The 18,795-nt window shown below is 35.4% G+C and overlaps 1 protein-coding gene across 1 annotated transcript in view; it reads left to right on the top strand.

Moving 5' to 3' along the window:
* FMN2 (formin 2) overlaps positions 1-18,795 on the top strand; it is a 370,583-nt gene that overhangs the window by 222,760 nt on the left and 129,028 nt on the right. Inside the window, 4 exon segments of the mRNA XM_027609713.2 lie at positions 57-186; positions 2,314-2,460; positions 5,513-5,572; positions 5,695-5,815. Of these exon segments, the coding sequence (XP_027465514.2) occupies positions 57-186; positions 2,314-2,460; positions 5,513-5,572; positions 5,695-5,815 (458 nt within the window).

Raw genomic sequence — 18,795 nt, forward strand, 5'->3', positions numbered from 1 at the left:
TAAACATCTGTTTATATGAATTATATTTTCCTCTTAACTTGGCTTTATTTCCTTAGGTTCCTTTATGAACTGTCACTAATCCCCAACTTCTCAGAGCGAGTCTTTTGTATTCTGTTCCAGTCCACGTTTTCAGAAAGCATTTGCTCAATTCGTCGCAAACTGGAATTGCTACAGAAATTGTGTGAGGTGGGTTCTGATCCATAGAATGCTGACGATTGAGTTCTTATGTTTAATTGTGTCCAGTCATGTTCATATTTCAAAAACATTTTCTTTAATATACTGTAAGTGTGCATAAATTTGCAGGATAGCAGTTCCACAGAAGAGAACACACCACGATTGGTTTCAAGATCAAAGCGAAAACTCAGAGGCGCCCACTGCCGTGGGGCCCTGTTAGAGTGCACTTGTTAGCTCCTACCTCCATGGATTTCTGTCCCTTCACAAACTCTTCACTTTCCATAGTCCTCTCCTACATCAGACTTCGGATTGGATGTGATGTGAAGGCATTTTATTTATTCTTCTTCAGTTTTGGAAGGGGCTTCCAACAAATTGTTAATGATTCTATCCAAATAATCTAGGAACAGCTGTATGACTCAATAGCAGATAAATATTCTTCTGAAAACAAAGAATAAATGCTTGGCAGAAATTACCAATATTACCATTTAAAGCAATTTGTCAAAAATCAATAGTACCATTCGTTCTGGTTCTGGTAAATCATTTTGAAAACTAGTAAGATGTTATTAAAGACACATTTTCAGAGGAAAGAAGACATGCAAATTCCAGCTAAGTTTTGTGTTTTGGAAGAAGTGAGTGTGAACTTTATAGGGATAAATCTAAATTTGGAAATTAATCTTTATAACTGTGTTTTGCCAAAAATTTCTATTGCTCCAGAGGTAGGTACAATTAGGATGATGGCAACAACATTATTTTGTAGTGGTTCTCATATTACAGCCTTATTTGTTTTCAGCGCAATTATATCATAGAAATCACCTAGAGTGGTGTCTCTCAGTTTACAAATGTGTACCTGAATGCTTGTAGAGGGTACAGCTTCTTTTTTTTTTTTACTATGTTATGTTAATCACCATACATTACATCATTAGTTTTTGATGTAGTGTTCCATGATTCATTGTTTGCATATAACACCCAGTGCTCCATTCAATATGTGCCCTCTTTAATACCCATCACCAGGCTAACCCATCCCCCCACCCCCCTCCCCTCTAGAACCCTCGGTTTGTTTCTCAGAGTCCATAGTCTCTCATGGTTCGTCTCCCCCTCTGATTTCCTCCCCTTCATTTTTCCCTTCCTACTATCTTCTTCTTCTTCTTCTTTTTTTTTTTTTTTAACATATATTGTATTATTTGTTTCAGAGGTACAGGTCTGTGATTCAACAGTTTTATACAGTTCACAGCGCTCACCATAGCACATATCCCTCCCCAATGTCTATCACCCAGCCACCCCATCCCTCCCACCCCCCACCACTCCAGCAACCCTTCAGTTTGTTTCCTGAGATTAAGAATTCCTCATATCAGTGAGATCATATGATACATGTCTTTCTCTGATGGACTTATTTCGCTCAGCATAACACCCTCCAGTTCCATCCACGTCGTTGCAAATGGCAAGATTTCATTCCTTTTGATGGCTGCATAATATTCCATTGTATAAATATACCACATCTTCTTTATCTGTTCATCTATCGATGGACATCTTGGCTCTTTCCATAGTTTGGCCATTGTGGACATTGCTGCTATAAATATCGGGGTGCACATACCCCTTCGGATCCTTACATTTGTATCTTTGGGGTAACTACCCAGTAGTGCAATTGCTGGGTCATAGGGTACCTCTCTTTTCAACTTTTTGAGAAACCTCTGTACTGTTTTCCAGAGGGGTTGCACCAGCTTGCTTCCCACCAACAGTGTAGGAGGGTTCCCCTTTCTCCGCATCCCCGCCAACATCTGCTGTTTCCTGACTTGTTAATTTTAGCCACTCTGACTGGTGTGAGGTGGTATCTCATTGAGGTTTTGATTTGGATTTCCCTGATGCCAAGCGATGTTGAGTACTTTTTCATGTGTCTGTTGGGTAGATGGTACTGCTTCTTAAAGTTAACTTTGGAAACACCACTCAAAAACTAATGATGTAATGTAATTGATTAACATAACATAATAAAATAAAATAAAATAAAATACCCTAATAATAAGCAACGATAGAGTTTGGATGTGACCCAAAATTATTAGTATAATATGAATATCTGCCACTAACTTAAGATAATTAAAAAAAACTTTGTCTAAGAAAGAAAGTGTTCTTTATTTGGTTTCACAGACATTAAAAAATGGCCCAGGGGTTATGCAGATCCTGGGTTTGGTTCTTGCTTTTGGCAACTACATGAATGGAGGGAATAAGACTCGAGGACAGGCCGATGGCTTCGGATTAGACATTCTTCCAAAGCTGAAAGATGTCAAAAGCAGTGTAAGTATTTTGTACGAATGAATGTAGGCAAATTGAGGATTCGATGTTTTATTTAGTAATAAGTTTGACTGTAAGCCTGTTGTAATAAATGTTTATGTTCCAAGGTCTTGATGTTCTCAACTAGATAAAAGTATATGGCCATCATATGTTTATGATTTTGTGAATAATGTTTCCTAAAGTGAGTAATTGTGAATCCTATGTCTAACGCATAATTGAGTAGAGGATTTTTTTATGTTTCTTTTTTATTATTATTATGTTATGTTAATCACCATACAGTACATCATTAGTTTTTGATGTAGTGTTCCATGATTCGTTGTTTGCGTATAACACCCAGTGCTCCATGCAGAACAACTAGAGGATTTTTAAAATAAAAATAATTATTTTTCACTCTGTCATTATCATGTCTGCTGATAAGTATCCTTTTGGAGTCTGAGGATTAATTAATTTTCATAAATTAGATGGTATTCCTCTTCTGTGTTAAGTCATGGAGGCCAGCAGGCTTGTGTTTTAAAAGCAAAACAAAGATGGGTGAAAGTAGGTTGTAAATAAAATGTAAAAGATGATCCTGCTTTTCTACATATCATCCTCCCCTAATACTGGTATGCGTGGGGATGTCCAAGCCTTTTTGCAGGCCTAATTAATTTTTGATCCTACTTCTATACTTGTATTTGTTTAAAATTAACATCTAAGAGATTATGAGAGTGTCAGTAAAAATATAATATTAAGGAAACAACTATGATGGTTAGAGTTAATGTGTGAGATTGTAAACTTAGAAAATAATAGAATTCTGTTTCTTTAATAAAAGAATCTCCACACACAAAAAAGAAGATAGTAGGAAGGGAAAAATGAAGGGGAGGAAATCGGAGGGGGAGACGAACCATGAGAGACTATGGACTCTGAGAAACAAACCGAGGGTTCTAGAGGGGAGGGGGTGGGGGGATGGGTTAGCCTGGTGATCGGTGTTAAAGAGGGCACGTTCTGCGTGGAGCACTGGGTGTTATGCACAAACAATGAATCATGGAACACTACATCAAAAACTAATGATGTAATGTAGGGTGATTAACATAACATAATAAAATAAAATAAAAAAAGAATCTCCACACAGAACTATATGATAAAGAAAATTATGGTCATGTTTTTAAAATTATAAATATAAGTAAATGACTGGCTCATAGAAATGGAAATACTAGAATTATTCTTCCTAGATAATGTATATAGGTGACCCTTGAATGATGCAGGGCACTGACCTCCTGCTCAGTTGAAGATCCACATATAACTTTTGACTCTCCTAAAGCTTAACTACTAATAGCCTACTGTTGATGAGAAGTCTCACCAATAACATTAGCCAATTAACACCTATTTCCTATGTTATATGTAACATATATGGTATTCTTACAATAAAGTAAGTTAGAGAAAAGAAAATGTTATTAAGAAAATCATTAGGAAGAGAAAATACATTTCCAGTACTGTACTATATTTGTTGGAAAAAAATCTAAGTGTAAGTGGACCCATGCAATTCAAACCCATATTGTCCAGTGTCAACTGTAATTTCCCACCTAAGAAAGAGATACTTTTTATTGTTTTTTCTGTTGGCCAACAACTAATTTGCTCATTCATTCATACATACACTCATACATCCATTTACCGTTCTTTCACTGAGTTCTATGAAATCCCACACACTGCTTTCCCAAAATTAAATAAAGCCATCATGCTGTCTTGGAACATCAGCAGCACATATAATTTTTGTGATTTTTATGGTTATGTTTGTTCAGATGCTATTATATTTGTATGGCACAAGTTTTCACAGGAACCTCCAATATGTCAACCTGATAAAGCACATTTGTTCAAAAGCAAAAACTCTCTTCTAAGCACTTGAATAGTTCTTAACAACTGATTGTTGGATTGAAACAAGTAACATTTGCAAATAACACTGGAATATAAATAGCATCAGCATAATATTTAGCTTATAAAAATGGATCTGAAATAGATTCTAATAATTATAATTATATATGAATAAGGGATTATTTGTTTTTTATTGGTTGATATATCTTATTCAGTCTCCCAATAAGTTAAGTTTTATTAATTTAAATAACTACAAGGAACAATCTAGATAAAAATTGCATAATAAAATCAAGAAGCAAAATTTTATTTTATAATTTCACTTGCATTCTCACAAGAGTTATGTGAAGTCTTCCTGATTTGGTTCTCTCTGTATAAAACAAATATAACTGTGTCTACTTCTTAGTACTATTTGTAGACCTGCATGGACAGAGCTGTTATTTAGATCACTCAGAATTTTCACTCAGCATGCCTATCAGCAGGCATTTAATAAACGTTTTGTTAATTGATTCAAGTATGGTTAACCATTTCATTGATTTATAAGTTAGGAAGGACAAAGGAAAGTTGCTTTAATTATTTATAAGCGAATGCTCTTTCTAATAAATATATGACTTTTATTATTGCAATGTATAACTGCATCACATATTATTATTATGTTATTACTATAAATTACTATGAGGGAAGTCTCCAAAAGGTATATTATCATATCATGTCAAATTAAATTATAAAGGGATATTGCTTTTTATAAATAGAAGGAAATAATGGTTAGATAGAACATTTCAGGGGGTGTAGTTTGTGTTGTAAGGTTTTTTAAAAATATATATATTTGTCCTCCCACATTCAAATGATCTAGTACAAATTTCAAGTGATGCAAAAAAAAAGAGAAATCATTAAAAATGCCCCTAAGTGTGCCAGAAAGGGGGTGAAAAGCTATTCTTTGAAAACCATTAGAATAGGAAAAGTCCTACATTTTTTTTCCTATAGAAATACACACATTGCATTATTTATAGGTGTGAGGACATTTATTCCTCAATCTCAGTTGCTGACATAGCAAACTCCTTTGATGCAGTGGCCGAAGTACTTTGAAATGTAGGATCTCATATTTTATTCTAAATGTTCTCATTTATATATTGATTTACTGGAATTTATTTTACTTGACACTGCATATTTGATATTTAAAAAAATATATTTTTACTTTGGTCTTTCTGCCTAGGACAATAGCAGAAGCCTGTTGTCATATATTGTTTCCTATTATCTTCGAAATTTTGATGAGGTAAGACAGTTTTTACATATAGTTCGATTTCGTTATTTGTTGTTTTGCCATTGCCATTTTGTTGTGTCCTTATTTATATTTATGCTGGTTTGTTTTAAAATTATGTGTTTCTTGCTAATTAGGATGCTGGAAAAGAACAGTGTGTTTTTCCACTGCCAGAACCCCAGGACCTTTTTCAGGCTTCACAGATGAAGTTTGAAGATTTTCAAAAAGATCTCAGAAAACTAAAGAAAGACTTGAAAGGTAACTTATAATCTTAAAGGATCATGTTTGTATTACCAAATGCTTTTTTAATGAGAAAAACACAGACTTTTCAATGTTTTTGTAAGAAAGTAAATCTTAATGGCTTTGTAAAACTACATTTTTTTAGTGTGGCAAAAGAAAAATTTTTACCAATAATCTTATTCTTTTGTTGTTTAAAAAGTTATGTATATTAGACATTTAGCTATTGAGTAGTATATTGGTTATTCGAATAGCAATCCCTTTCACCAGGAGCAAATTTGATCATCTTGTTTTCACTTGATAGCCAAGGACATTTGTACATTTTTCATGTTATTGTTAAGAGAGAAGTAGTTCCTTCCTATCCCCCCTTGGTATACTTGCGCAAGATGTTGTGGCTTATGAACTTTCCTGGGAACAAAAATCTTCTTTCACATAGTTGGTCAAAAAACACATGCATGTATAACATGTTATTGTTAGCTGAGAAGCCTTGTATCAAATCATTTTGAAATGAGTCTGAAATTCTTCAGATTTCTAAATTAAAAGTAACATTTAAAGGGCACTTGGGTGGCTCAGTCAGTTAAGCGTCTCTTGATTTCACCTCAGCTCATGATCTCAGGGTTGTGAGATGGAGCCTACGGTCAGGCTCTGCGCTCAGCAGGGAGCCTGCTTAAGATTCTCTTTCTCCCTCTCCCCTTCCCCTTCCTCTCTCCCTTTCTCCCTCTTTAAAAAAAAAAATTTAAAATAAAAGCCATCCAAATTCTAAAAGAAGGAGTAAAACTGTCAGTATTTGCGGAGGATAACATTTTGTATATAGAAAACCCTAAAGACTCCACCAAAAACTATTAGAACTAATAAATTAAGTTTCAGGTACAAAATCAATATACAAAAATCTATTGCATTTTTATGCACCAACAACAGACTATCCAAAGGAGAAATTAAGGAAGCAAACTCATTTTTTACAATTGCATCAAAATGAATAAAATACCTAGGAATAAGTTTAAGCAAGGACGTGCAAGATGTATACACTAAAACCTATAAGACATTGGTGAAAGAAATTGAAGAATATACAAATAAATGAGAGCTATTCCATGCTCATTGTTTGGAAGATTTAATATTGTTAAAAATGTCTTTTGTACCCAAAGCAATCTAAACATTCAGTGCAATTCCTATGAAAATTCCAATGTCATCTTTCACAGAATTAGAACAAATGATCCTAAAACTTGTATGGGAACCACAAAAGATCCCAAATAGCCAAAGTAATTTTGAGAAAGAAGAATAAAGCTGGAGGCATCACATTCCCTGTTTTCAAGCTATATTACAAAGCAATAATAATCAGAACAGTATAGCATTGGCATAAAAACAGACACATGGATCAATTGAAAAGAATAGAAAGCCCAGAAATAAGCCCATACATATACAGTCAATTTACGAAAAAAGAGGCCAGAATATACAATGGGGAAAGGACAGTCTCTTTCAATAAATGGGGTTTGGGAAAACTGGACATCCAAATGCATAAAAAACAAAACCGGACAGTATCTTACCCCATACCCCCAAATTAACTCAAATTAGGTTAAGGACCTGACTGTAAGACCAGAAACCATAAAACTCATAGAAGAAGACAGGCGGCAGTAAGCTCCTTGATACCAGTCTTGGTGATGTTTTTTTTGGATCTGACTCCAAAGGCAGTGGCAACAGAAGCAAAATAAACAAATGGAACTACATCAAACTAAAAAGCTTCTGCCCAGCAAAGGAAACTGTCAACAATAGGACAAGTCAGCTTACTGAATGGGAGAAGATATTTGCAAATGATAAATCCAATAAGGGGTTAATATTGAAAATATATAAAGCACTCATACAACTTAATAACAAAAACACAAACAACCCAATTAAAAGATGGGCAGAGGGTCTGAATAGACATTTTCCCGAAGAAGATGTACAGATGGCCACCAGGCACGTGAAAAGATACTCAACATCACTAACTATCAGGGAAATGCCAATTAAAACTACAATGGGATATCACTTCACACCTGTCGGAATGGCTAGTATCAAAAGGACAAGAAGCAACAAGTGTTGGTGAGGATGTGGAGAAAAAGGAATCGCTTGCACTGTTGGTGGGAATGCAAACTGGTACAGCGACTGTGAAAAAGAGTATGGAGTTTCCTCAAAAAATTAAAAATATAACCATCATCGAGTCCAGCTGTTCTACTTCTGGGTATTTATCTGAAGAGAATGAAAACACTAATTTGAAAAGCTATCTGTACCCCTCTGTTCATTGCAGCATTATTTACAATTGCCAAGATACGGAAGTAACAGAAGTGTCCATCAATAGATGAATGGATAAAGATGTGGTGTGTATTCGTATATATAAGTACACATACACACACACACACACACACAGGAATATGACTCAGCCATAAAGAAGGATGAAATCTTATTTGCAACAACATGGATGGACTTTGAGTGTATTTTGTTCAGTGAAATAAGTCTGACAGAAAAAGAAAAGAAAACCTAAAAAAAAAAAATCAGAAAACAAAACAAAGCTCATAGATACAAAGAACAAATTGGTGGGCAAAATGGGTGAAGGGGATCAAGAGATACAAACTTCCAATTATGAAATAAATGTGTCATGAGGATATAATGTAATGTATAACATGGTGACTTGAGTCAGTAATATTACAAGTTTGAAAGATGCTAAGAAAGGAAATCTTAAGACTTCCTATCACAATTGGAGTGCCTGGGTGATCTCATGGTCATGAGATCGAGCCCTGTGTCAAGCTCTGCACTCAGCACAAAGTCTGCTTAGGACTCTCTGTCCCTCTCCCTCTGCCCTTCCCCACCACACTCTCTCTCTCTCTCAAAAATAAATAAATAGATCATAAAAAAAAAGAGTTCCCATCACAAGGAAAGAAAATTAATTGTGTGGTGACAGATGTTAACTAGACTCATTGTGGTGATCATTTCACAATGTATACAAATGTTGAATCATTATATTATACACCTAAAACTAAAATAATCTTTTTTTTTAAGATTTTATTTATTCATGAGAGACAGAGAGAGAGAGAGAGAGAGAGAGAGAGAGGCAGAGGGAGAAGCAGGCTCCCCACTGAGCAGGGAGCCCGATGCAGGACTTGATCCCAGGACCCTGGGATCATGACCTGAGCCGAAGGCAGACGCTTAACCATCTGAGCCACCCAGGCGCCCTAAAACTAAAATAATCTTATATGTCAACTACACTTCAATGATAATTTTTAAGATAAAGAGATTTTAAGTGAAAAAAGGTCATATTTACACAGAAAATTTACAATTTTTTTTTTAGTTTTGAATGTAAAATCTCTTTATTCCCTTTATGATCACGAGGGTTCTTCTTGTTGCAGAGCTGAGAACACCTCAGCTGTCTCTTTCAGTCTCTTGTTAAGTCTGATAAGTACAGATAGGGAATAAATAAATTTATGTGAGATTTTCATTTGATGTTGTATTACAAGATGAGAAGAGGGTTGGTTACCTCTTTCTATAAATCAAATATGATATCACTTTTTAAGAGATTGTATCCCAGTTTTGAAATATTTATCCAAAGATTTTGACCTGTAATCAAACTTATGGAGCTGTTATAGTCTCATCACAGATGCTTTTATATGGATTTAAATCAACAGAGCAACATTATATAGTTTGATTTTCTATCTATTTTCTATAGTTTGATTTTCTAAATGCTCCACATTTATTTATAGTCCTGGTGCATGTCAGGCATTTGCGAGGTGCTGTACCATAGATAGAATCATCACTGCCAAGGAGGGGTGAAATTCTGTCACTTAAATGTTCTCCCTTAGAGCCTCAAATAAGGGTGCCCATTGATTGAGCCCAAGAATGACTGCCTTGTTGCAAAAAAAAATACATAGAACTATCTTACATTTATATAATACTATGATACTATGTATTTAATATGATTTCTTAAAATAATAGGAAACCTAACCATTCATGTGTGGTACGTATTATACTTCAAAATTCGCCAGGTATCTTGGTTTGCTTATGAAATTCTGCATTCTTTGTCTCTGTCTCTTTGATGTGGTGCTGGGGGCATTTCTGGAATATCTGGAAAATACTTCACACTTCAACAATTTGGTCGTACAGAGGATTTTGCAGTTTGTAGGTAATTTAATAAATGAGTGGAATGGTAATCCTATCATCAGGGGATTTCTGTTTGCTTTGATTGGTGCATCACTTGGAATGTTACTTCATTTATTTTTCATATCTACATAGTTTCTTATTACAGTTATTAAATATAAATGTAGTCATGAAAATGCCAAGTTCTCACAAGTCTTAGAGCTGAAACAAGGGAAGGAGCACACACCAGATCGTGGTTTTGAAAAGGACAATTGACCAGTGCCACTGGGTACTGTTTCCTCATGCACATCTGTCTTCTTAAGCAGTGTGGTTAACTACACACATTAAACATTGAGGGGGCATCTTGGCAATTTTTAGTACCTCAGAGGGGTGAGAAGGTGATGATTTTAAGCCTCACAATTTATACTTCCCATTGGGATAAGACAAATTTCTCTAAAAAGCCTCTTCCCTCAACTAGTACCAATGGCATTTGCTCGCCCAGTATTTTCTCATTTGTCTATGGATTGTTACAATTTGCTGCTCTAGAAATGGAAAGTTTCATGACCAAATGAACATAAGAACTGCTGAGATAAGATAAATTTAAAGGGAATTCACAGTATTCTCTGAAAGAAGTGTTAGTATTTCCCTAATTTATTTGATCACAGAGTACTTTTTCACAGAGTATCTGATAGTTTCTCTAGTCAGTGGAACATAGTTTAAGAAATGCAAGCCTGGTACCATGTTAGAAACAGAAGCATGGCATTTGCCTCTAAGGAGCTTAGAGCTTTCTCCTCTAAGGAGAAACAGAAGCATGGCATTTCCCTCTAAGTAGGGAAATGAAACTATAGTTTATGAACCAATATAATTATATATTTCTGTTCTTATAAAACAAGATTAGCTTGAAGAGCTATTTACAAGACTGTCAAACTCTGAGGTATCCTTTAAACACTGACAAAAAAATCAATTTAATCATATGTGTTACATTTTGCCTTTCCAACATTTGAGTTTTTCCATTGAAAACAAGATATTTTGTAACACAAGGAAGGAAATCTTATGCGCTGAAATTTAAATTCATTTTCTGGGAAAGTTTTAGCATGACTGTAGCATTTCATATCAACAAGGCCTAAAGTAAAATTGTCCTGTGTCCCTTTTTGGAATGAGATAGGTATAATTAGATATGTACATTGATTTGACTGAATGGGAATCAAATTGGAGACTATTGAATTATGTTACTTTTGATATAGTTTAAAATAATGTCTACTTTGATAAATAACTTATGAAAAATGATTCCTTCTAAGTGACCAAATTAGGTAATTCATTTAGGAAGACTCAAATAGCCTGTTCTCCTTTTTCTTTTTTTTTTCCAGAAGCAAGTTGTTTTAAGAAAGTTCAGAAAATGAGAGATGATGTGTATAAAGAGTTTATCTCAATACTTTCCATATAGTAAATATCCAATAAGTATTGGCTATTCATAATAAGGAAAAAATAGAATAAATGGTGTGATTAGTTTGATAAAAAATAAACTATAACCATTAAGTTACTCACCTTCTGCCTCTATCACTTCTTCTTTTCTGCTTACAGACTTGATTTATTTCTAAGGAAAGACTGGGAAATAATGTGTTATGGCTCAGGCATTGTAATAAAACAACTGAATCTCATTTTAGCATTTTATAAGAACATCCACTAGGTTTGGTTTCTACAGTTGTTCCCAAGATTTCCACAGCTCCTCTGGGTGCTCCCCTGGCTTTCTTAGCTCAGTGACATGTAGTTTGTTAAGCAACCTGATCTGCTTTTGATCTCTTCTGGCTGTCAGCAGTGTTTCTTGATGCAGTCATGCCAAATGACGACTTCTGTTCCAGTGCCTTTCTTAGTTAGAAATTGTAGCAATTGCCACATGACTTAAATCAACTCAACATGTACGGGGCATTGAGTAATTAAGTTACCGGAACTGGACAAGAATGTTCTCATGCAAATTATTTCTGTATCCTCCACCCCTCCCCCCACCTTCAATAAGAGACTTGAAAATGCTTAAAATTCATGAACTATATCTTCAAATTGAAGTCATGTCTGTGTTCAGAGATCTACAGGAGAACCCAGTCTTTAAAATTGTTTGTATTGACTTACATTTGTGCATGGCAATTTTATTTACAATTGTAAATTTCTGATTTTTTTTTTGTTTGAGGGAAAATGCTATTATGAACTCAATTCAAATGCAACCAGTAGCTTTTTAAAAAGTAATATTTTATTATGATTTTTAAAATGAGTATTAGTTCAGCATAGGAACATCAAACAACACTGAGAAATGTGGAGAAAAAATTGTGTTTATTTGTGGTTCTACAGTCCAATGATAAATAACATTTATATTTGGTATATTTTTATCTGGTGTGGGTGTGTATTGCATGTGTATGCACAAATTATACCATTGCAGCCATGACACATGTAATTGTTATATTTTCTGCTTTATAGTTGTGTTATTTATTTATTATTATTTTTTAAAGATTTTATTTATTTCTTTGACAGAGACACAGCAAGAGAGGGAACACAAGCAGGGGGAGTGGGAGAGGGAGAAGCAGGCTTCTGCTGAGCAGGGAGCCCAACGCTGGGCTTGATCCCAGGACCCTGGGATCATGACCTGAGCCGAAGGCAGATGCTTAATGACTGAGTCACCCAGGTGCCCCTATAGTTGGGTCATTTGATTAATTCACATTTATATTCTCTCATTATCCTTATTCTGCTTTGGCTTTGCTTTAATATGCCCATTATGAATTCATTCATTCATTCATTCGTTGTCTTGCTCTGTACTTAGTGAAAACTTTCAACCTAAAGACTGATGTTTTCCTTAATGTCTTCAGAATTCTCAACAATTATCTGTTCAGTGTTTATCACTTTTCTTTCCTTTACCTGAAATTCTTTTCAGATGTACATTGGAGCCACTTTAGTCTCACTCTCTAGGTCTCCTAACTTCTCTTTCGTATTTTGAAAATCCACCACCACCTTTTTTGCTATAATCTTCGGGCACTCCTCAACATTGTCTTCTAGTTCGTTAAGTCTCTTTTTCACTCTGTCCAATCTGATGTTTGTATTATCAGTACAACTAGTCATGATAATATCTTTGTTTCCAAGTTTTCTAATATGATTTTTATCACATGTATTTTTACCTTTAAAGTAATTTCTTGTTCTTATTTTATTTTATTTTTTTTTTTTTTTTTAATTTTTTATTGTTATGTTAATCACCATATATTACATCATTAGTTTTTGGTGCAGTGTTCCATGATTCATTGTTTGTTCATAACACCCAGTGCTCCATGCAGAACGTGCCCTCCTCAATACCCATCACCAGGCTAACCCATCCCCCCACCCCCCTCCCCTCTAGAACCCTCAGTTTGTTTTTCAGAGTCCATCATCTCTCATGGTTCGTTTCCCCCTCTGACATACTCCCCTTTTCTTCCTCTCCTGTTATCTTCTTTTTCTTTTTTCTGAAAATATGTTGCGTTATTTGTTTCAGAAGTACAGATCTGTGATTCAACAGTCTTGCACAATTCACAGCGCTCACCGTAGCACATACCCTCCCCAATGTCTATCACCCAGCCACCCCATCCCTCCCACCCCCAACCACTCCAGTAACACTCAGTTTCTTTCCTGAGATTAAGAATTCCTCATATCAGTGAGGTCATGTGATACATGTCTTTCTCTGATTGATCTTGTTCTTATTTTAGATATTATCTTTCCTTTATCTCTTTGAGGTTTATAAAAATATATTGAAGACCTTTTTGGATTTTCTATAGTTTTTGTTTCATCCAAAATGAATCCATCTTTCATTTGTTAATAGTTATAAGCTATCTTTCTATTCATTAGTTTCATTTTGGTATTGGAATGTTGATTTAAAACAAGTGTCAGAAAATTACAGCCTGTGTGTTAAGTGAGCCCTCTTTTTGTAAGTCAAGTTCATCTGGGACATAGCCATACACATGCAATTATGTATGTATTGTCTATGATTGCTTCTGTGTTGCAAGCTGAGGCTTTGACAGAAACTGCCTGTCAGTCTGTCAGTCCCTTGCTCTCTCCCTTCTCCTGACCCTCCAGATCCTTCATTCTCTTGATTTTTTCAATTGCTTTGACAAGGCCTGTTTTGGCCCCCCAGGCCAGAACCAAGGCTTCTGTTGGCAGCCTGGGACTCCTGCCCTGTGCCTACATAAATGTACATACATGTACATATGAGGCTTATTCAGATTCAGTATCAAACTAGTGACTGACTTAGCTCAGGGCTGCCTGGAAAGCTGTGTCTGCCTAGGCTTGCTGCCCCATTCGCATAGCTACATGTGGAGTGTAGCTGTTTTCATCCTCCTTTCACGACCTGGGGAGCTCAGTCACAGCTCTGGGTTTCTAGTAGTGAGACTGGTTCCATTTCCAGCTGTGTGAACTCTCCCTTCACCAGTCTCTACATACGCCAAGCTCTTTACCTTCTTCTCTACATGCACACTCCAGTGACCTCTTGCTTCAGCACTGCTTATTAACTTGGGCTACTCTAATATTTCTGGTCCAAGGAGATATTAACATTTTTAAGGCATACTGTGTTGTTTGCTTTTCTCTTTTTATGTTTTCATTTATTGCTATGTGTTTTCAGCAGAAGGAAGGCTCAGCCTATAAATTCATCATTCCATTTGACTGGACATCTGTATTCACTTTTATAACTTACATGTTTTTTCCCACTGAAAATTATAACATGAGCATTTTCCCATGCCATTTAATACAATTCAAAAACCATTTCAGATGATTTCATAATAATCCTCCTTATGATTGTGCCATAATTTAGTGAGTAATTTGATTCTTGTAAGAAAGAAATTAGACTTTTCCCAATTTTCTCTACTCTTAAGAAATATGTTGACCATCTTTATTCATAGTGCTTTTACTATATCTCTGATTATTTCCTTAACACAGATTCCTAGAATTATAATTACTGGATCAGAAGCAATGAACTTTTTTTTTTCAGATTCTTGATAATTTATTAGATTTAGATTGTAAGGCATCTTGGAGCTATTATAGTCTAATACCTTAATTATCATTCAATAAATGTTTATTAAATTAATAGAAAGTACAAATAAAAAATAGACCCCTCATAGTTCATAGATTAATGAGAGGGCCAATGATTATATGAATAACCACTATGTGGTATAACAAATATTTTGTTATATAAAGAAGATACAATAGAAACATAGAATTAAATATATATATAATTGGAGAATTATATTTAAATCAGACTTTGAAATATCAGTAAAATTTTCTCCAGGAGAAAGAAAAATAAAATTTCAACAGTGGGAAAGAGCATGAGCAAAGTCACCAGTCTTGCCACTTTTTTGGCTTTGATTATCTATTGACCCATGGGGCCAGGGATTTCTTAATTTATATCAGGTTTACATTTGAGGGACAAAAAATATTCATACTTGAGTTGGCTTACTGCAACAGAATTTGTAAGTACGGTCAGAATTGTGCATATATATGGTTTGATAAGGCCCCCCAACCAGTAATTTTTATATGCCTTTCAAGGTAGCTTGCTGTGCCTACTCTGTGTCAGGGTTTTACATGTATTAACATAATTTAATCCCTGTGATGATAATATTATCATTAATCCTCTCTTTAGTGAATTGGTAACTACAAGTTAGAGATATTAAATACCCTGCAAAGGGGGCTGGATTTGAACCTGGGGAACCCAATCCAGAGCTCATCCTCTTAACCTCAACACTAATGTTGCCCCTCTTAAGGTTTTTCTGAATGGAACCTTCCTTCAGGGAAGATTTGACATTGACTGCCCTTAGCTCTTAGTACATGCCTGACATGATCCGGACTCAGTGAGTGAGTGAACCAATAAAGTAAAGAAATGAATGGCAAAATCTGATAAAACTAGAGTATAGGGTGCTCAGGGGTGTGTAATTGGAGGATGTCTAGGCACCCTTGAGAAGGGTCTTAAGGACTGACTGAGGAGTTTGGACTTGATTCTGTGATTGTTGCTTAGACATGGGGATGCAGCACACTTGGACATTCATCTTTGAAAGCCCACCATGAAGATTTTGTGAATGATGGTTTACAGGGGAGACCAGAAGCAGGAGACCTAGCTAGCTAGTCATAGATGTTGAGGGCATAAGCTAAGTTCCTTGTGGTTGGAATGAAGAGGAGAAAAGGTTATGGGAGTTTTCCGAGATACACTGGAACAAGATTCTGTAATTGCACTGATACATACAAGGTAAAGAAAAAAAGAGATACAAGATGACTTTAATTTCTAGCTTATATACATGGATGGGTGCAAACCCATTACAGAAGGGAACATGGGAGGAGTGAATAGAGGTGGAAAGTAGCCTGTGACTTATTTTGGACTTGTTAAAAGTCCTTCAGAACTTGAAGAGATTACATCAAAAATGAAGTAAAAAAATATGCAAGGAGCATGAAAAGCCCACAATCCTGTTGTGACTTGGGTAAGATCAGAGCTCCAAGTTGAGTCAGCAGCAGATACCCAATTTCACACATTCATTTCAGCACGCTTTCCACCACCCACCCAGATTTTCCTGTTACATCTAGAATTGTTATTCCTACTAAAAGTCAAGAGCACCCTTAGTATGAGAATAATATGATTTTAAAATTACTCTACTAAGGTACATTTTAATTAGAAATAGGTGAGAACCGGAATCTTTCAAATTATAGTGTGCTTTAGCATAGCAGATGAAAGAGTGGAAGGGATACCAGTAGAATCTCAGTAGTTGTTGAGCTCTCTTTCTCTTTTTATATGGCATTTCTATATGACCTTGTCTTCTTCTGTTGTATTAAGTGTATCCGTCTCATGTAATGTAATTTTTTTTGCAAGTAATCTATCAAATTTTCATTATCCTAATATTCTCATCTGAAACAGCAGAGCTGTGTTTTTACTGTGTGTAATTTCCTTGTTGGAATTTTATATGTATCAAGCATGTCTATAAATTACTGAGCCTGGTCTGCTTAAGTCAACAAAGTTTATCCAAATAAGTGTTCTCCTCAAATGCAGCTGAACTCAGAACTGACATTTATTGAAGCACCTTTTATTGAAGATACTTTGCTCAATTCCTAGAGGGAAAAGATGAATAATAAATTGGTGGTTATACTTCAAGAATGTATCTGTAGTCAAGAGGAATTGCTGTTAGAATGAGTCATGACTTAGGAATACTTTGCAGGTGAAAAATTTCTGGAGGGAAATTTGAAGAGGCAAATCGCCCAGTTCCATGGCATGAGATGAGTACGTTCTTGGAACTGTAAATAATCCTATGTGACTTAAATACAGGCTTAGTGCAGGGGAAGTAGAAAGTGATAAAACCGTAGAGATATGTAGCAACTAGATCACAAAAGCCAACATAGGCATGCTGGGCAGAAACACTGGAAATGGATGAGGATTATGTGTGTACCTGGAATAGATGGGAAAGAGAATGAGAAGGGGCAGAGAAGAATTTCAGGAAGAGGAAAAGTCTAAAAGACCCTGTATGCTCAGAACACAGTGAGCATGACATGAGAGAGAAAGTCTTCTAATCATGTATAGTGTAACAAGTTCATATGCTTTATAAATTTACATTTTATTCCAAATGCAATATCCAGCCCCTTAAAGATCCTACTTATGGAATTAGAGTGATATGATTTATGTTGTGAAAATATTGCTCTGGCAGGCACAGAACTGGGGAGACCAGTTAGGAAGGGGCTCAAATAAAAGAGGATGGTGGTTTTAACCAAAGATGGTACAGAGAACATGGAGAGAAACTAACAGATCTTTCTAATGGTTAGGGGCAGTGAGGGTGATGTAAAGTAGTGGTATCACTGCCTAATCTCCTTTCAGTCAACACAATGTTTTGCTGTTTGAGATGTTTACATTTCTTGACAAAGGCTTTGAAAGAAATGTATTCATTTTTGATATTTTTTCCAAAGTTAGTAAGCTTCACGTATCTTCCTCTTCTCATTCCCCCCGCCTTCCCCCATATTAATATGCAGATACACTCAATTCAAATAAACAGTTTTCAGGATTCTTAGACTTTTCATGCTGTAAATCTCTTGAGCCTCCATTATTTTCAGTGGTAATTTTGCTAGTGGAAGGGAGAGTTAATGAGAAGAAAATAAAGTCATCAGTCATTCAATTCTAAGATTTGATGCCATTTATTCATATTAGAAGAAGCTAGTAAGGTTGTACTTCCCCATTTTCACTAATCACTTGCTTTTCTGAGCCAACTGCCTTGAGAAAACCACAGCTAATTAAAGGTGATTAGTTCTCTGACATTTTGAGTTAAGATACATTTAATTTTATAAATTACCCGTGCTTGTGTTACAAAGTGTATTTTACAAAAATGTTTTTCTTTTTGTGCAACAGCCCACTCAGATTAATTCAAAGAAATAAGATGCCCTTTCGAACGGGGACCCAATGTAAGCCAATTATCACATGAAAGCGTAGCCTTCCAAATGTAGTATGTGCTCACTGTGGGAGTAAAGTCATTTACAATAGTCTCCATGTAATGTTTCATTCTCTGTGACTGAGGTTCTGCAGTTGTTGTTCTTTTGGGTTTTTTTTTTTTTTCATTTAAAATTAGCAAACTCCTACTCCTTCTTCTGTACTCAGCTAAAATGATCTGTCTTCAGGAAGCTGTCTGGATGAAATTGTCCTATAGGAGAACATAGGTAAATGTTCTACACTAATAGCTACATAAATGGAAATTTGCAGAGATGCATGACAGCATGTTAAATGTGAGAGTGTAAGTGTCAAGAACTTCTTAAATTACACCTAGAATCTAATCTCAGGATACAGATTGGTGTCCTTTTCAAATATAAAGAAAGTCAGAGAATGTGAAATATTGGCAAAGATGTGGATTAATGAGAATTCCTTTACACTGATGATGGCAATATAA

The sequence above is a fragment of the Zalophus californianus genome, chromosome 10 (genome assembly GCF_009762305.2).
Source record: "Zalophus californianus isolate mZalCal1 chromosome 10, mZalCal1.pri.v2, whole genome shotgun sequence".
NCBI lineage: Eukaryota > Metazoa > Chordata > Mammalia > Carnivora > Otariidae > Zalophus > Zalophus californianus.